The sequence below is a fragment of the Neoarius graeffei genome, chromosome 21, assembly GCF_027579695.1.
Source record: "Neoarius graeffei isolate fNeoGra1 chromosome 21, fNeoGra1.pri, whole genome shotgun sequence".
Lineage (NCBI taxonomy): Eukaryota > Metazoa > Chordata > Actinopteri > Siluriformes > Ariidae > Neoarius > Neoarius graeffei.
Genome location: NC_083589.1, coordinates 55088170 through 55108791, shown reverse-complemented (window position 1 = coordinate 55108791; position 20622 = coordinate 55088170). Strand labels below are relative to the sequence as shown.

The following is a 20622-nucleotide window of genomic DNA, read 5'->3' as shown; positions in this document are numbered from 1 at the left end:
CTGTCTTTCTTTCCTTTTTTGTCCTTTCTTTCTTTTTTCCTGTCTTTCTTTCCTTTTTTGTCCTTTCTTTCTCTTTCCTTTTTTGTCCTGTCTTCCTTCTTTCTTTTGTCCAGTCTTTCTTTCTTTCTTTCTTTCTTTCTTTCTTTCTTTCCTTTTTTGTCCTGTCTTCTTTTTTCTTTCTTTTGTCCAGTCTTTCTTTCTTTCTTTCTCTTTTTTCCTGTCTTTCATTCCTTTTTGTTCTTTCTTTCTTTCTTTCTTTTCTGTCTTTCATTCCTTTTTGTTCTCTTTCTCTCTTTTTTCCTGTCTTTCTTTCCTTTTTTGTTCTTTCTTTCTTTTTTCCTCTTTCATTCCTTTTTCTTTCTTTCTTTCTTTCTTTCTCTCTTTTTCTCTTTCTTTCTTTCTTTCTTTCTTTCTTTCTTTCTTTCATTCCTTTTTCTTTCTTTCTTTCTTTCTTTCTCTCTTTTTCCCTTTCTTTCTTTCTTTCTTTCTTTCTTTCTTTCTTTCTCTCTTTTTTCCTGTCTTTCATTCCTTTTTTGTCCTTTCTTTTTCTCTTTTTTTCTGTCTTTCATTCCTTTTTTGTTCTTTCTTTCTTTCTTTCTTTCTCTTTTTTCCTGTCTTTCATTCCTTTTTTGTCCTTTCTTTTTTTCTCTCTTTTGTCCTTTCTTTCTTTCTCCTGTCTTTCTTTACTTTTTCCTTTCTTTCTTTCTTTCTTTCTTTCTTTCTTTCTTTCCTTTTTTGTTCTTTCTTTTTTTTTTCTTTCTCCTGTCTTTCTTTACTTTTTCCTTTCTTTCTTTCTTTCTTTCCTTTTTTGTTCTTTCTTTTTTCCTCTTTCATTCCTTTTTTGTTCTTTCTTTCTTTCTTTCTCTCTTTTTTTCCTGTCTTTCATTCCTTTTTTGTCCTTTCTTTTTCTCTTTTTTCTCTTTCATTCCTTTTTTGTCCTTTCTTTCTTTCTCTTTTTTCCTGTCTTTCATTCCTTTTTGTTCTTTCTTTCTTTCTTTCTTTCTTTCTTTCTTTCTTTCTTTCTTTCTTTCTTTCTTTCTTTCTCCTGTCTTTCCCCTTACAGAAAAACCACATGAACTTCACATGTGAAATATGTGGAAAATGTGTTTTGCACATGGGAAACATGGTTTTGGCCCAGTTTTATGTGAATCACATGTGGGAATGTTTTCCACACGTGCTCTACATGGTAACACGTTACAAAATCTGATACCATGTATTCCACATGTTACCACATGTGGTAACATATGATCACGTGAAATACATGGGAAATTCATGTGTTTTTACTTTTTCCTTTCTTTCTTTCTTTCTTTCTTTCTTTCGTCTTCCTCCCTTCCTTCTTGAACAATGTAGATCTAATTAGAAAAGGCCAAAATCTTTATCACCCTAATGAACACTGGCAGTTAAACCCACCACATGTTTCTGTTTTATGGTTAATACTACAACTTTCTATGAGGGTCCTTTTTTATCTACAGGTTTAATGGCTATAGATAAAATATTCCTTCCTTAGTTCAGAGTTAATAAGGTAATAAGTTCCACAAATGTTAATATGTTTCACAAAAAAATTAATGCTTCCTTGTTTAATTGCTGTTCTGCATCACTTTTTTTTTATTGTCATTATAATAGTGATTAAACTGCAGTAAAACATAAGAAACTCTGGTGGCTCATGGGCAGGGTCATTTCTTTTTCTTGGGCAGTGTATCTTGAAAGTGTACGTGTACCAGTTTGTGATGTGTGTGTGTTTTACAGCGTTCTCCTGTGAAGCCGGAGAGTTTTTGGAGATGTCTTCTCAGCAGTGTACCGCCTGTGCAGCAGGCTCCTATTCGCTCGGCAGCGGCGTCCGTTTCGACCAATGGGACTCCATTCCTGCCGGATTCAGCAGCTTAGCCACCTACATGGAGCCTGAGGGAGCCACAGAAGAAACTCTGTCCTGCAACAAGTCAGTTGGTTACAAAAATAACTAAGCGCTGACTTGTTTATTCTATTTGCACTCCTTACTGTAGTACATACTGTATGTATCTGTGTGTGTGTGTGCGCAGTTCAACATGGACACCTCAGGGTACTCACTTAGAGTCGAATCGGGACGAGTGCACTGTTTCACTTGTGTATGCAGTTCATCTGATGAAACAAGGCTCAGTCTCCTTCGACTACCAATATGTAGACAACAACATCTTCTTCGAGTTCTTTGTGAGTTTGATTAACATTTCATACGTGTTTTTTATTTTTTTTTTCCTGAACTCGGGTCTGATTTCACTTTAGGATGTTTGCTGGTTCTGAACCCAGGTGTGGATGTGAGAACAGATCTCTGATCCACCTGAAAATCAGGGATGGGGTTTGTCTCAGGTGTTCAGATGTACACTCATAAACACGTGATACTCTTGAGCTCATCTCATCTCATTATCTGTAGCCGCTTTATCCTGTTCTACAGGGTCGCAGGCAAGCTGGAGCCTATCCCAGCTGACTACGGGCGAAAGGCGGGGTACACCCTGGACAAGTCGCCAGGTCATCACAGGGCTGACACATAGACACAGACAACCATTCACACTCACATTCACACCTACGCTCAATTTAGAGTCACCAGTTAACCTAACCTGCATGTCTTTGGACTGTGGGGGAAACCGGAGCACCCGGAGGAAACCCACGCGGACACGGGGAGAACATGCAAACTCCGCACAGAAAGGTCCTCGCCAGCCACGGGGCTCGAACCCGGACCTTCTTGCTGTGAGGCGACAGCGCTAACCACTACACCACCATGCCGCCCTGCTCTTGAGCTGAGGTGTCCAATTACTTGTTTCAATCTGAGACATTATTTCTTTCTAGAAATTGCAAGGAAAGACATGTGACTTTGTTTGTAGATTACGCGTCTTCCATAGCCACTGAGAATGTGCTAGTGCCTGATATATGGAGTGAAGAAAGCATTAAAATGCAAAAAAACCTCAGAATAATGTCTTGATTCATGATCATGAAAGTCCTATTATATGTTTAGTTTAACCAACCTCCCACTGCCTTAACCAGTCTTCTAGTGGTTAGATTCAGTCAAATTATTGGCACTGTAGGTACTGTATATAGAGGATATTACATGGTTGCCTGAAGATATGAAGTTTATTTTTGAGTGGTGAACATATTCACGAGTGAACGACGTGAACAAGTGAAAACATTCTCAACACGAGAAGATAAACTTCATATCTTCGTGCCACTGTGTAATGTTCTTTATATTATATGGACACATCCACCCAAAAAAAAAACAAAACCCGCAAGTTAATCAAAACAATTTTGTTTTGAACCAGTTCACCATTTTGACAACGAGCATCTCATCAGCAGCAAAATCACTCAGAGTGACATCATCAGAGTGAAATATCAGGAAATATGTCACTCAGATGTTCTCCCCGTGTCCGCGTGGGTTTCCTCCGGGTGCTCCGGTTTCCCCCACAGTCCAAAGACATGCAGGTTAGGTTAACTGGTGACTCTAAATTGACCGTAGGTGTGCATGTGAGTGTGAATGGTTGTCTGTGTCTATGTGTCGGCCCTGTGATGACCTGGCGACTTGTCCAGGGTGTACCCCGCCTTTCGCCCGTAGTCAGCTGGGATAGGCTCCAGCTTGCCTGCGACCCTGTAGAAGGATAAAGCGGCTACAGATAATGAGATGAGATGAGATGTCACTCAGATTCGCGATGTATTTTATATGAAAAATATGAGTTTTTCAACGCGAGAAGATAAACTTCATATCTTCAAGCCAGCGTGTGATGTTCTTTTTATTATATCGACACATTTACAAACAAAAGTCCCCGAATTTATCAAAACAATTCATCGATTCCCTCACGAGTGACATACGGCCCATTGCAGGTACATTTCAAGTGTTCATTCTGCTAGTATCGTCAACTCTGTTATCATCAAACTGGGCAGTCCATGGACAGAACTGATGATAACAGAGTTGACATTTTCCCACCATTTTGTGTCTTAACTCCACAGACTCATCTCAAACTAGCGACCACATGGCATGTATAAAAACAGAATTTTATGGATTTTAATCATATTATTACCTCGCCCGGGATGGAGTCCACCAGGGGGCGAGGTATTGTTTTCGGTGGAGTTTTTGTTTGTTTGTTTGTTTTTTTGTAAATGATATTACAGGAAAACAACCAGATCAATCTTCATGAAACTTTCAGGATAGATGGGCATTAGTCTCAAATAGAACCTCCAACATTTTGAGGGTCATCTGGTCTAGGTCACCAAAAAGGTCAAAATCATTTTTGTTATGGCTACTGCCTCATATAGAGGTGCTTGCCACTACGTCATCGTGCTGTAAGAATGTAAGAGTGTAACAGTCATGCACTGTGCATGCACGTACACGTGTTCCGATTAAAATGGCCGGTGAGTGTATACAATTCGGTTCACTATTCGAAATAAATGGACTAGACTAAAGAAATCGCTTTCAGGCATCTCATCTCATTATCTCTAGCCACTTTATCCTGTTCTACAGGGTCGCAGGCAAGCTGGAGCCTATCCCAGCTGACTACGGGCAAAAGGCGGGGTACACCCTGGACAAGTCGCCAGGTCATCACAGGGCTGACACATAGACACAGACAACCATTCACACTCACATTCACACCTACGCTCAATTTAGAGTCACCAGTTAACCTAACCTGCATGTCTTTGGACTGTGGGGGAAACCGGAGCACCCGGAGGAAACCCACGCGGACAACATGCAAACTCCGCACAGAAAGGCCCTCGCCGGCCACGGGGCTCGAACCCAGGACCTTCTTGCTGTGAGGCGACAGTGCTAACCACTACACCACCGTGCCACCGCTTTCAGACATGTTTATGCTTATTACAGAGGGAAATTGTGTTCCACTGAGCTCTAGCGCCGGGCCATTTCTGGGAAATAAGAGTTTGGGTCATGGCGACAGCGTGTGTATGTCAGCCTCAGTTCAGAGGTTTTAGTTTCAAAAACTGTAAGAGGTAAGAGTAGAATAATATAAAGTACAGACACTTGGTATATTTTACTTCTGTGATTTCGCTTCATTTTTGCGACTACTGACTCAGAGTAAATATATATGCTTTATTTACTGTATGGACATGGGATCAGAAAACTATTTAATTTATAAGCAGTAGCCACATGGACCCATAGGGTACCTATTTTTTTTTTTTTTGCGATATCTTCCTTCATATTCATCATAAGTGCTAACGGGCGAGGTTTGTTTTGCCTGGCAACACTTTTTTTTTTTACTCCAGTATCACAGTAACAGATTTGACGAATAATTAATTAATCTACTGTTGGTGTAAAATCCTCAACATTTTGTTCAAATTAATGAGAGAAGAAACATAACATACCTCACTGCCTTTCAGAAGTTTCCTACCAGAGGAAGTGACATCACTCGGTGCAGGTGTCATGCGTATTATTAAAAGTCTTTGTGGATTTTGTGTGGTTTTATAACAGAGTTGACAAGAACATTGGGATGGTTGGTTATTTATTTATTTATTTATTTACTTACTTCCTGAAATGTCAAATAATACAGAAAATAGACTTTCTATGCAGTTGATTTTATGCAATTTATTCGAGTTGAATGGATGAATCAGGAGTTCATGTTTTATGGATAAATTGGGTCTAAAATATACATCAAGCATCACTACTGGTGAAAGTTTGTCATAATTTGCATTATTGTTCAAAACCGATTCAATAAAGACTTCTTTTGTGGAAAATTAAAAAAGGTTTATCTTGGAGACGTGAAATGGACCCCGAATTCTAGAATGACTCATATAGAGATTTATGTCATGGTTTTGGTTCTCCATGTCCCAGATGCAGCTCATATGAAAAATATGAGCGGTGTATTTCCCAGTTAACACTCGTTTCCATTTACTATAGTACAGTATTATTCACCCTATTTCTTCTAACAGATTCAGAATGATCAGTGCCAGGAAATGGACCAGACAGCAGACCAGAAATGGATCAAACTCACGTCTAACGGTGAATGGGGAACACACACGGTCAGTGATCTTCCTGTTTTAGTCACGTTACAAATCCTAGCTGTAGACTTCCTTTCTCTTTTTCTTTCGTTGTTCACCTAACAAGGACGATACATATTAATCAGCATCAATATTCATGACGGAAATGTGTCAGATGTAGCTGAATGGATAATTATCATCGGCTGTCCCTGGGCTGGTTTGATGCAGACGACAGAAAAACAAATATGACAAAAAAATCTACAAAGCAGCATTAAAAAAACATGGATACATAACATATTAGACACCAAACATAGTTTGTACTAAAAACACATTTATGCTTGCTGTTACAGGTGAACCTGAAGTCAGGTACTAATATCTTGTACTGGAGGACCACAGGCATTTTACTGGGAGGGAAACCTGTGAAGCCTGTCCTGCTGAAAAACATACAGATTGAAGGTGAGAAACATTCTGGTCTTACATAACTTTTATTCTCTCTTTAGTCCTTTTCAGGCCCAATTTAATAAGCAACACATTAAAGGAACAGTCCACCGTACTTCCATAATGAAATATGCTCTTATCTGAATTGAGACGAGCTGCTCCGTACCTCTCCGAGCTTTGCGCGACCTCCCAGTCAGTCAGACGCAGTCAGACGCATTGTCACTCCTGTTAGCAATGTAGCTAGGCTCAGCATGGCCAATGGTATTTTTTGGGGGCTGTAGTTAGATGCGACCAAACTCTTCCGCGTTTTTCCTGTTTACATAGGTTTATATGACCAGTGACATGAAACAAGTTCAGTTACACAAATTGAAACGTAGCGATTTTCTATGCTATGGAAAGTCCGCACTATAATGACAGGCGTACTAACACCTTCTGCGCGCTTCGACAGCGCATTGATACGGAGCTCAGATATCAATGCGCTGCCGAAGCGCGCAGAAGGTGTTAGTACGCCTGTCATTATAGTGCGGACTTTCCATAGCATAGAAAATCGCTACGTTTCAATTTGTGTAACTGAACTTGTTTCATATCACTGGTCATATAAACCTATGTAAACAGGAAAAACGCGGAAGAGTTTGGTCGCATCTAACTACAGCCCCCAAAAAATACCATTGGCCATGCTGAGCCTAGCTACATTGCTAACAGGAGTGACAGCACGTCTGACTGCGTCTGACTGACTGGGAGGTCGCGCAAAGCTCGGAGAGGTACGGAGCAGCTCGTCTCAATTCAGATAAGAGCATATTTCATTATGGAAGTACGGTGGACTGTTCCTTTAATTAGGTGTTTTAGCAACTAGAGCGACGGCTATAATTATCGACACCTTAACGATCTTTTGGCCGTTGCAAAAGTAAAAAAGACTTTCAATATGTAAACTGTGCACGAATAACTACTCAAACTTCCACTTGGAAAAAAAATGAGTTGATTCCCGATTACTTAGCGTATCAGATCACGTGACACCGTTTCACAATTATCAACACCTTTGTCTACAGTTATCGACACCGTTCCACGATTATCAACATCCAGATGATCTCATCTCATCTCATTATCTGTAGCCACTTTATCCTTCTACAGGGTCGCAGGCAAGCTGGAGCCTATCCCAGCTGACTATGGGCAAAAGGCGGGGTACACCCTGGACAAGTCGCCAGGTCATCACAGGGCTGACACATAGACACAGACAACCATTCACACTCACATTCACACCTACGGTCAATTTAGAGTCACCAGTTAACCTAACCTGCATGTCTTTGGACTGTGGGGGAAACCGGAGCACCCGGAGGAAACCCACGCGGACACGGGGAGAACATGCAAACTCCGCACAGAAAGGCCCTCGCCGGCCCCGGGGCTCGAACCCAGGACCTTCTTGCTGTGAGGCGATAGCGCTAACCACTACACCACCGTGCCGCCCCATCCAGATGATTATTTATAAAAAAAAAAAAAAAAATCGGTATGTGGTATTAAGTTAACAAAACAGTTTTTATTTAAAATTTGTTTTCTATAGACTTATATTTAGTACAAAATATGTTTTATATAAATATATGGATGTCGGTGCTTACGAAAATGAGGAAGTAATTCTGTTTGTAAACAAATGAACTGATAATGTTTAACCTGCGTCAGAAAATATTTTGTTCCACTTTCTACCCACTTTCTAAGTATTTTCATAGAATACATTTTGTTAATCATTTGTTGTTGTTTGTATTAATTTCTAGTTTTGTAGTTTACCAATAAATGTCAACAGGGAATCGACACTGTAACCGCATGAAACTCCAGGTCAAAGGTCGCACGTCATTCCTCGAACCAAAATATAAAATGCCTACTGATATTGTAATATGTGGTCGATATTTACAACAAACTGCAAAAAAAGAAAAAACTCTGAATGGAATAGAAAAATCTGAATATTTCAAGCGTGTAATTTTTTATACCGTATGTTAAGAATTTAATTCTGGTCTATTTACTGCAAAGGATTCCAAATACTCTATAAACATTCCATTCTGTTATGAATCAGAAAAAAATTATTATAAATCACAGCACTTTTATTTTTTTAAAGTACTTCATCTACTTCAACAATGTTACACAAAGATCGATCCATAACAGTTGTAAACGTCACTTAATTCCACAGGGTGTCGATAATGGTGGACACCGGTGAAAGTGATCACTATTATTGACGTGACTTCTCAAACGCGCGTTTAGATACAAAATGGCGGCTGTCAAATGAAAGCATAAGAAACAAAGTAGGTTTCGACAAGGAGATCATGAAATATTGGTGAATTTGATCAGTAAAAACATGTCCATGATCTGCACCATGCTCACCTGCGATGATAACGTCCAGGTTTTCCGAAAAATTGCTAAACGTGCTGAAAAAAAAATCCATCTCAGGTAACAAAATCAAATGGCCCTTTTCCACTACCCTTTTTCAGCTCACTTCAGCTCGCTTCAGCTCACTTCAGCCCGACACGGCTCGCGTTTCGACTACCAAAAACCGGCACGACTCAGCTCGTTTCAGCCCTGCTTAGCCCCTAAAACTCGCACCGTTTTGGAGTGGGGCTGAAGCGAGCCAAACCGTGCCGACTGAGGTTGGGGGCGTGAGCAGACACTCCCCTGTGCACTGATTGGTGAGGAGGAGTGTCCTCACATGCCCACACACGCCCCGCGAGCGCGCTGGGATCTGTAAACACCGCAAACCCGGAAGGAGAATAATTACGAATTACGAGAATTTCTGAAGCCTTATGCGCCTCGCCTCATCTATACGCTCTTGCCAGTATCTGTTGGCGTTGTCGGTGACAACAAGCCACAGCACCAAGCCCAGCAACACTAACGACTCCATGTCCTCCATGTTTATTGTTTACTATCCGGGTCGTGAGACTACCGCTTAAAAGCTCACTGAATCAGTGACATACAGAGCATCGTGGACGAGTTCGCGGAGCGCAAGGCTCGTCGTATGCCCTTCAAATAATGCGCGCAGTAGGCTATTGATGTTTTATTATAAGCCATGTACAGTATGTCACCTAATGTTTTTTTGTTTCTGAGTTGCATGTTCGTTTGAAGGACTTAATGTACAAAATAACATAGTTGCACCCCGTAGTGTTGAAATTGGTAAACACAGTGCATTCAGTGAGGTTTGCACCGCCCTCCTTTTATTTCTGACTCTTCCTGTCACCGTTGCAACCTCTGAGCGCTCATTCGTATGCCCTTCAAATAATGTGCACAGTATAGGCTATTGATGTTTTATTATGAGCCATGTACAGTATCCTAATGTTTTTTGTTTCTGAGTTACATGTTCGTTTGAAGGACTTGATGTACTAAATAACATAGTTGCACCCGGTAGTGTTGAAATTGGTAAACACCGCAGTTGCGGACATTTTGTAGCCTAAAATGATGTTATGATAAGCTTTAATAAAGGGCCCGGTCATTTGCCCCGCCCCCGGCCCGGCTCTGACTTGTTCCGCCACTGTCACTGATGTCACTGTTTGCGCTGCTTAACGACATCACGTGACGTCCACCCACTTTCGCTAACTCCACCCAATGTGTCCACCCACTTCCAGCCAGCACGGTTCAGCGCGGTTGTAGTCGAAATGCAACTCCAACAGCCCCACTCAGCTCGACTCAGCTCGACTCGGCACGGCACGGCTCAGCCGCGTTTGTAGTGGAAAAGCGGCAAAAGTGTGAGGCGGGTCTTCCGGTTGATTATTTAACCAATAATAACTGTTGCAAATTAACTTACACATGGTAATAATATTAATATTGTTCTGTGAGGACCTTCTATCAATGCTGGGCCCTTAGAAATCACTGGCACCCCTGGTTTCATCACAAGTGCAAGAGACATGGTTCCATCACTCTGAGAACACCTTTCCCACAGTGAAGCATGGTGATGGTAGCATCATGAAGACAGTTACTCTCGGCCTCTAATGCCGCTTTTCCACTACAAACGCGGCTGAGCCGTGCCGTGCTGAGTCGAGCTGAGTCGAGCTGAGCGGGGCTGTTGGAGTTGCATTTCGACTACAACCGCGCTGAACCGTGCTGGCTGGAAGTGGGTGGACACATTGGGTGGAGTTAGCGAAAGTGGGTGGATGTCACGTGATGTCGTTAAGCAGCGCAAACAGTGACATCAGTGACAGTGGCGGAACAAGTCAGAGCCGGGCCGGGGGCGGGGCAAATGACCGGGCCCTTTATTAAAGCTTATCATAACATCATTTTAGGCTACAAAATGTCCGCAACTGCGGTGTTTACCAATTTCAACACTACCGGGTGCAACTATGTTATTTAGTACATCAAGTCCTTCAAACGAACATGTAACTCAGAAACAAAAAACATTAGGATACTGTACATGGCTCATAATAAAACATCAATAGCCTATACTGCGCACATTATTTGAAGGGCATACGAATGAGCGCTCAGAGGTTGCAACGGTGACAGGAAGAGTCAGAAATAAAAGGAGGGCGGTGCAAACCTCACTGAATGCACTGTGTTTACCAATTTCAACACTACCGGGTGCAACTATGTTATTTAGTACATTAAGTCCTTCAAACGAACATGTAACTCAGAAACAAAAAAACATTAGGCGACATACTGTACATGGCTTATAATAAAACATCAATAGCCTACTGCGCGCATTATTTGAAGGGCATACGACGAGCCTTGCGCTCCGCGAACTCGTCCACGATGCTCTGTATGTCACTGATTCAGTGAGCTTTTAAGCGGTAGTCTCACGACCCGAATACTAAACAATAAACATGGAGGACATGGAGTCGTTAGTGTTGCTGGGCTTGGTGCTGTGGCTTGTTGTCACCGACAACGCGGACAGATACTGGCAAGAGCGTATAGATGAGGCGAGGCGCATAAGGCTTCAGAAATTCTCGTAATTCGTAATTATTCTTCTTCCGGGTTTGCGGTGTTTACAGATCCCAGCGCGCTCGCGGGGCGTGTGTGGGCATGTGAGGACACGCCTCCTCACCAATCAGTGCACAGGGGAGTGTCTGCTCACGCCCCCAACCTCACTCGGCACGGTTTGGCTCGCTTCAGCCCCACTCCAAAACGGTGCGAGTTTTAGGGGCTAAGCAGGGCTGAAACGAGCTGAGTCGTGCTGGTTTTTGGTAGTCGAAACGCGAGCCGTGTCGGGCTGAAGTGAGCTGAAGCGAGCTGAAAAAGGGTAGTGGAAAAGGGCCATATGTGAGGCCACACAGTATTTTATGTTTTAAGATGGAAAAATCCAATGAATGCATATGCAACAAGGCAATGACTCAAAACAGTGCCGAGTGCTCGACTCATTATAGATGCTAAAAGCAAGAAAGAAAGAAAGAAAGAAAAAGGTTTGCGACAACACAGTGTTAGTAGATACGGCCTGTAATGAGACCGGCAGGAAAAACACAGCACGGCACGGTGGTGTAGTGGTCATCACTGTCACCTCACAGCAAGAAGGCCCTGGGTTCAAGCCCAGCAGCTGACGAGGGCCTTTCTGTGTGGAGTTTGCATGTTCTTCCTGTGTCTGCGTGGGTTTCCTCCGGTCTCCCCCACAGTCCAAAGACATGCAGTTAGGTTAACATGGGGCAGCCTTGGGCCGAAGTGCCCTTGAGTAAGGTACCTAACCCCTAACTGCTCCCCGGGCGCTGTAGTGTGGCTGCCTACTGCTCTGGGTGTGTGCGTGTGTTCACTGCTTCAGACGGGTTAAATGCAGAATATGAATCTCACTGGGGCGGCACGGTGGTGTAGTGGTTAGCGCTGTCGCCTCACAGCAAGAAGGTCCGGGTTCGAGCCCCGTGGCTGGCGAGGGCCTTTCTGTGCGGAGTTTGCATGTTCTCCCCGTGTCCGCGTGGGTTTCCTCCGGGTGCTCTGGTTTCCCCCACAGTTTCCCCCAAAGACATGCAGGTTAGGTTAACTGGTGACTCTAAGTTGACCGTAGGTGTGAGTGTGAGTGTGAATGGTTGTCTGTGTCTATGTGTCAGCCCTGTGATGACCTGGCGACTTGTCCAGGGTGTACCCCGCCTTTCGCCCGTAGTCAGCTGGGATAGGCTCCAGCTCGCCTGCGACCCTGTAGAACAGGATAAAGCGGCTAGAGATAATGAGATGAGATGAGATGAATCTCACTGTGCTTTACGTGTGCATGTGACAAATAAAGGTTTCTTCTGTATCATGGCTGACGTGCCCTTGAGCAAGGCACCGAATCCCCAACTGCTCCCTGGGCGCTGTAGCATAGCTGCCCACAGCTCTGTGTGTGTGTGTGCTCATTGCTCACTTGTGTGCGTGAGTGTACATGTGACAAGTAAAGGCTTTTTCTTCTTCTAATGGCAGAAATGCTATTTTACAGTCATTTTGGTTTGTGTAAAAAAAATAGTAAAAGTTATTTGCTGGACTGTACATTAATTATTTGGTGTGTGATTTAGGTGTGGCGTACACGTCTGAGTGTTTCCTATGCAGACCAGGCACCTTCAGTAAAACTCCAGGCTCGTCCTTCTGTGATCTCTGCCCCAGAAACACCTACTCGAGTAAAGGAGCTAGCTCATGCACCCTGTGCCCTGAGACACAGTACTCCGGTACACACACACACACACACACACAGAGCTTTTCTCTTATCGGAAATGATACATTCCTGTTCTACCCAACTGTATATCCTGGTTGTGTGCGATTTCTCTTCATGGGTCTGTTCTTTAGAGGAAGGCTGGGTGGAGTGTAAGGAGAAGCCACCGTGCTCAGAGAAAGATTACTTCCAGATCCACACTGCCTGTGACGCCAACGGCAAAGTAGGACATTCATGACAAAATACAGAAACTAACAAAAATATTTTCCTCCCAGGGAGCTGGTTGGTTTTTAGTGTTCTGTGTAGAGTTTCCGAAAAGCCTCTTAACACTAAGAACATCTTAACTTGGAGAGAGAGAGAGAGAGAGAGAGAGAGTGTTCATTATGCTGCTCGCTCTACCATTTAGCGATGATCTTTGTGCTGCGATGTTTTTGGGAAACTCCACGCTGGTCATTTTTGTAGACGCAGGTGCTGTATCGATGGGTGGAGCCCAAGGTGTGTTTGGAGGATGTAGCCAGAGCGGTCACTCTGCCCCCTTCAGGAGAGAAGGAAGATTGTCCTCCGTGCAATCCAGGCTTTTATATGCACAATTCATCCACATGTCTGCCCTGCCCACCTGGAACGTACTCCAATGGCACCACAGGTGCAGACGCTCTCTTGCATTTTACTATACGTTGGCATGGCCAGATTGGTTTTCACAGACACACATATGTTCAGTGTGTGTGTTTTTCTTCATTTGCAGTTCAAACAATATGGATTAACTTCTTTTTTTTTTTTTTTCCACGCAGAGTGCCAGGCATGTCCTGCAGGAACAGAGCCCTCATTAGGATACGAGTATAAATGGTGGAATGTTTTACCCAACAACATGAAGTCCTCCTGTTTCAATGTGGGCAACTCGAAATGCGACGACATGAACGGTGAGAAGAAACATGACCAAATCTGAAAATATCTCAAGCAGTAAACATTACTTTGGTTTGTCCTTTTGAGAGAACCCTTAAAGGTTCTGCATAAATGTCTTCTGAAGTTCAGCAGTGTTAATTACAGGCTTGTAGTACTCGAGTCCGACTCGGGCCCTAATTTTAAAGACTTGTGACTTGACTTCGACTTGAGCGCTGATGACTCGGACTCGTGCATTAACTGCATTCGGACTCGTAAATTGGAGACGAGGACTCTGATTTTTTCTTTATTTTTTGTAACATGCCATAATAATTTGGCGTAAGATATTTATATCTACATTAATTTTTATACTAATTTTGTGTAAGAGAATGCACACTGACCTGTTCATACGTCATGTTCAGGAACAAACTAACGTTAAATGTGGCGCTAAAATGCCTGGAGAGAACGCCGCTAGGATTGTCCGCTTTGCTTATACAGACTTCTCGTGCAGTGGGAAAAAATGCACTGCTATGTGTTCAATATGTAGAAGAACTATCAAGGAGACGACGGGGACAACCTCGAACTCCAATCGTCATTTGGTAAGACTCCACCCAGAGAAGGAAGTGACACGCTATGTTCATTGCTCTGTTGATAGTGGGCGGGGCTTGCTGAGCAATGAACTAGCTAGTGTTAACCCTCTCTCATGTTATTTGCCCTGTTGATAGTGGGCGGGGCTTGTGTCGGACTCGACTCAAAATGTTCTTTAACGACTCGGACTTGAACAGTGGGGACTCGAGACTGGACTCGGACTCGAGGTTTAGTGACTCGACTACAGCACTGGTTTTAGCTCAGCTATTAATGATCTAGCTGAGATATGCTGCTTAGTTTGACACATACGTTAATACTGATATTAATACACCAAGTAACAAGCTTAATTATTATAAGTAATTATTATAAGTATTAATTAATATAAATATTAATTGTTTTTTCCATACTAAACCAAATAAGCCAAATAATCCACATGCTCATCCCATCCATGAGTAAAATGAAGCCCATAATGAACAACAACACCTTAAAGAACATGTTTGCGGTTGTTAACTGGGAAACTTCACAACTGGGGCTAAAAAACAAGATCTAAGATTTACGCTTGGAGAACAGAGGACGTTTTCAAGATTTAGGAACTTTTTTTCTAATTTATATGAACTTTAGTTGTGCATGGAATGAAATATATTTGGTAAACATTTATTTGCCCTGTTGATAGTGGGCGGGGCTTGCTAAGTGATTAACGAGCTTTTTATCTGTAGCCTATTAACTAAAATGAGACAGTCGAGCAGTAACGTTAGTAGCAGAGACGTTTTCACATAAAGGCAGCAACAGACACCGTCAAATGGTGCGGGTGGAGTCTTGTTCTCGGACTGGAACATTGGGGACTCGAGACTGGACTCGGACTCGAGGTTTAGTGACTCGACTACAACACTGCTTAATTATACAATAAACTCTTGAGGAATCCTTTAGTTTTAAGAGTATATGGTTGAGAAATCTAATTAAAAGTCTTTGTACTACAATAGCATGATTTTAATGAAGCTGTAGCTGATTTGTGTGTGTGTGTGTTCAGGGTGGGAGGTCGCTGGAGACCACATTCGCAGTGGAATTGGAGGGTCTGATAATGATTATCTCATTCTAACACTCCGAGTGCCTGGATTTAAGTGAGTCGAAACCCTTTCACATAAAGAACAAAGCAGCCGCTGCAATGGGAAACCCATAAAAAGGAAACTGCAGTGGTTTTTTTCCTTCTTTTTTAATCCGAATCTCTATCACTGCTGTTTTATGTGTGTGTAATGAATAAAACATGACAGGACTTGCCATTATAGGAAAATAATAAATGACAGTGTACTATATACCTCTTATACCACAGCATTTTGGAAATTTCTTCTTTTAAATTTATTGAACAATTAAAATTTTTTTTAATTTACTTATACGTATAAGAACAATACATAATGCCTTTTATCCATTTATATGTAATATTGCGTAATGTCTGTGAAACAAGTTATAACACTTATGTTATAGCAGCTATAAACGGTCATTCCCTCACCAGCGTCTCTCTTTTTTCTTTTCGAAGTTAATAAGACAAAATGCAGCCTGTCGTGTTACCGAGAATGATTATATGCTTTTAAAGCTGTTTATACGGAGCGTGTGCTGTGCAAGTGTGCTTTGTATTGCAGCCAGAAATAATGTCAGAGCTGCGGTTATAGAAATTTAATCCACACCTTCCGACCAATCAGATTTGAGGATTTAACAGCATTGTGGTACAAGTGTGATTTACAACAGATAAGATGAATTTGTGTAGTCTGATACCGGCATAACTTATTTTATTCTATCCACATTCACTGGATATGAGCAATCGCATGCTCTGATTGGCTGCTCTACTACTAGGCTATCAGCTCATATACCGTGAGTAGAGAAAAACAAAATGGCCGAGCGTGTTGCTGAACCAACCAAGGACGAGATTAAAAACTACTCGAAAACAAAACCCCAAAAAATACAAAAAAGACAACAAAATATGGAATAAAAGTATTTGATGGTAAGAACATATCTTTTTTAATTTTTCAAGAATTATTATTGTAACATTTTTCACAAATTGCTCCTGTCATTTCGCCGGTTTGTTTACATTCTAAGCGGAAATGATTTTGTCGGACGTTTTGTATAAAGTTTTTAGTTGCCGAATTTGCAAAAAATAAAAATGCTCTGTTTCTCAAAATCCAGTGAATGTGGATAGAATAAAACATTGATTCCACTCAATCTCGTCGTACGTGGATTATAGCCGACTCGGTGCTACGCGCCTCATCAGCTATCAGCTCATGTACGACTCGATTTTGTGGAATAACTGTTAATTATATGTATTATATTGTATACAGTATACACCCTTATGAAAAATTCCCATGGCATTCCCACTGGAGTTATCAATAGGAGTTATAACATACTGTATATTTAAATATTATTGGCTGGCTTTTTTCGTGGTCTATCAGATATATTCCATTCAGCTACTCGTCTTCACCTCGTTCAGTATCATGCTAGCTGAATGGAATATATCTGATATACCACTCAACGCCAGCCAATATTATTATTATTATTATTATTAATATACATACACATTCCTTTTGGGTGTTCAACGTGCCTTTCTCTTTCAAAATTCTCTCAAAATTTTCCGTATTTAACGTAGGGTGACTAGATTTCCCGAGTCTAAAACCGGGACACTTTGCGCGTGACCGTGATACTCGTGCACGCACACTCGTTTTTTTTTTTTTTAAAGATTTTTTTTTGAGCTTTTTTCACCTTTATTGAATAGGACAGTGTAGAGACAGGACAGGAAATGAGTGGGAGAGAGAGACGGGGAGGGATCGGGAAATGACCTCGGGTCGGAATCGAACCCGGGTCCCCGGATTTATGGTATGGCGCCTTAGCCACCTGAGCCACGACGCCCCACGCACACTCGTTTTGATGTAAACACGCGCCAGCTCAAACCATGGCTCAGACAGGTGCTTTTATAATTTTGTAGCAGCTCACTTTTATCAACATTTCAGAGAATAATCAAGTATTTTCTTGTTATCTACATGTGCTTCTATCACAATTCAGTTAAAGTAAGAAAATCAGACAATAGATGTGGTGATAGGGAATGGGCCAATAGCCTAAATTTCAACTGATTTATTTCACCTTTGTGAAAAACGTCAAGAAAATGCACTGCTTGCATATTAACATCAACATTTTATGCGATGAACTTTTTTTTTAAACAATAGGCTATGCATCATAACAGGAATCAGCGCATGAGCCTAATCGTTGTCACCTCCGGACCTTTACCCAAAATGCCTCTGTTTAATCTTAACCAGTGTCGGCTATTAACTCTTTTGAAAACGTGAACCCTGAGTTGACAACAGCATCAAACAAGTCAAGACAATCTGTGATACAGATTAAAGACAGATGAAACACAACAAAAAAATGTTTCAGAAACACAGCCACCCACCCACCCACCCTAAAGAAGATGCCATTTTATTGCATATATTTACGTGATGGGCGGCACGGTGGTGTAGTGGTTAGCACTGTCGCCTCACAGCAAGAAGGTCCGGGTTCGAGCCCCGTGGCCGGCGAGGGCCTTTCTGTGTGGAGTTTGCATGTTCTCCCCGTGTCCGCGTGGGTTTCCTCCGGGTGCTCCGGTTTCCCCCACAGCCCAAAGACATGCAGGTTAGGTTAACTGGTGACTCTAAATTGACCGTAGGTGTGAATGTGAGTGTGAATGGTTGTCTGTGTCTATGTGTCGGCCCTGTGATGACCTGGCGATTTGTCCAGGGTGTACCCCGCCTTTCACCCGTAGTCAGCTGGGATAGGCTCCAGCTTGCCTGCGACCCTGTAGAAGGATAAAGCGGCTAGAGATAATGAGATGAGATGAGATATTTACGTGATGAGTGAATTTGCTCCAGTAGCGCTTTATTGCCCAAGAGCCTGCTGGGAAACTGCGAGCAAGTATCGTTGAAATTGGCCCGGGTAATGAGCAAGGCTTTGAGAGTAGGCACGGTCATGCGATTCCTCTCGTCAGTCCAGGTGTTGTTCATGAGTGAAAATATTCGCTCAAGTGGAGCATTGGTGCCAGGTAGGCAAACTGGCAAAGCTGGCTGACATTGCTGTAAGGAATCTCCCTACTCTTGAAGTGCACGAACATCTCCACCCAGCGCTCATCCGTTCGGCATTGTCGCGTAGTAGTTGACAGCCGCTAGCGAAAAAAAACGTTATAACGCGGCCTCTATATTGCAACATTGTACAAATAGATACATTGTAAGGTTGACTGCGCACACACGCACATTGATGCTGAATTGCTAGAAGCTTTATTGACATCTCGTTGGCTATATATGATCGCTGTAACCGGGACAGTTTGTTAGTGCTTGGTGTAAACCGGGACATTTCAGCGTCCCGACGGACCTTTGTCGGGACTGGGGACACGCAACTCAAAATCGGGACTGTCCCGGTCAAACCGGGACGTCTGGTCACGCTAATTTAACGAAGCAAACCTGGCAGCCATGTTTGTTTACAAATCGTCACAGTCGCTCGCTAGCGTGGAAGTTTTACGTCTCCGATGTGTGACGTCATGCTGTCTTGACAACCATGCAATATCGTAAACCATATTCAACACTCGTTCTCCACTGGGTAGAGTGACGTAATACACGTAGGATAAGCGATATGCTAACAATACAGTATAACTCGTTGGCTATCAGCTCATGTACGACTCGATTTCATGGAATAACTTAATTAACCATTTGACAGAATTCACCAACTGCTCTTAGCCTTCCATTTGAAATGAGTTTAGTGTAAACATTTTCTGTTCTTTTCTCAGAATGAAAATACTTGTGGTATCTGTGGTAATCACACATGCGCTACAGATGATATATGAGGCTTAAAATGAAAAAGGAAAAAAACAACAACACCCAAACCCCTAAAATATTCCTTTAGAAGTGTTTTAAATTTGTTAAAATTTCTTTTTAAGTTTTAAACAACCAGCAGAGGCAGAGGTGCCATTTATACTATGAGATATTTACTGTACTTCCTGTCTCTGTCATAGACTTCCAACGTCTGTAGCTGGAGTCACAGGCAGCGAGTTTGGTCGAATCACATTCGTCTTTGAGACGAACTGCAGTGCAGACTGTGAACTCTACTTTATGATGGTAAGCTCACTGTGTTCACGTTTATCTAGTCAGCGTCCAACGACATAAATTCATATGTAAAGACTATCTTGTGTTTCTATGGGATTAGCTGCATCAGATGATGGTCAGGACACGTGATTGATTGTGTGTGTTTTTGCTGCAGGATGTGAACAGGAAGAGCACAAACGTGGTGGAGTCATGGGAAGGCACCAAAAGCAGACGAGCATACACACACATCATGACTAAGAACGCGTCTGTGTCTTACACGTGGGCTTTCCAACGCACCAACAAGCCTTTCGATGTAAGAATTCGACCGACCCATGTACAGTAAGACACAGATCATAATAGTGTTACCCAGAAACGAACAGGCGTCCATTCCGTCTGTGTCACAGGTCCGTCGCTATGTGAGCGACATTGCGAGGATCTACTCCATCACCATCACGAATGCTCTGGATGGCTCAGCCTCGTCCTGCCACGCCTGCGCCATGGTGAGTCAGGAGAGCGGCTCGTCCTGTGTCCCCTGCCCCGCTGGACACTTCATAGACAAAGACACCAACCAGTGCCAGGAGTGTCCTCCAAACACCTTCCTCTCGGGACATCACATCTACGGACAAGAGGCCTGCCAGCCGTGCGGTCCTGGGAGTAAGAGCAACAAGGTGGGTGTGTTCATGTGACCACAAAGCATTAATAAACATTTAACAGTCATTCCATGAAATCGAGTCGTACATGAGCTGATAGCCGACGAGGTGCGTAGCACCGAGTTGTCTATAATCCATGTACAACGAGATTGAGTGGAATAACTGTTTTATTTTATCCACATTCACTGGATTTTGAGAAACAGAGTATTATTATTTTCAGCAAATTCAATGAATAAAAATTTTATACAAAACGGACAAAATTTCCACTTAGAATGGAAACAAACTGGCGAAATGACAGTCGCGATTTGTGAAAAATGCAATAATAATTCTTGAAAAATAAAACAAGATATGTTTTTACCATCAGATGCTTTTATTCCATATTTTGTTGCTTTTTTGTGTTTTGTTTTCAAGTAGAATTTGTATTTCGCTCTCGGTTGGTTCAGCAATACGCTCCGCCATTTTGTTTTTCTCTACTCAC

The 20622-nt window shown here is 42.4% G+C and overlaps 1 protein-coding gene across 2 annotated transcripts in view; it reads left to right on the top strand.

Moving 5' to 3' along the window:
• elapor2b (endosome-lysosome associated apoptosis and autophagy regulator family member 2b) overlaps positions 1-20622 on the top strand; it is a 47004-nt gene that overhangs the window by 13872 nt on the left and 12510 nt on the right. For both annotated transcript variants that reach the window (XM_060903359.1, XM_060903360.1), the window contains exons 3-14: positions 1747-1936; positions 2037-2184; positions 5893-5982; positions 6291-6396; positions 12810-12959; positions 13078-13166; positions 13406-13586; positions 13732-13860; positions 15435-15525; positions 19425-19527; positions 19670-19807; positions 19899-20162. In XM_060903359.1, the coding sequence (XP_060759342.1) occupies positions 1747-1936; positions 2037-2184; positions 5893-5982; positions 6291-6396; positions 12810-12959; positions 13078-13166; positions 13406-13586; positions 13732-13860; positions 15435-15525; positions 19425-19527; positions 19670-19807; positions 19899-20162 (1679 nt within the window). The remainder of the gene's footprint in view (positions 1-1746; positions 1937-2036; positions 2185-5892; positions 5983-6290; positions 6397-12809; positions 12960-13077; positions 13167-13405; positions 13587-13731; positions 13861-15434; positions 15526-19424; positions 19528-19669; positions 19808-19898; positions 20163-20622) is intronic.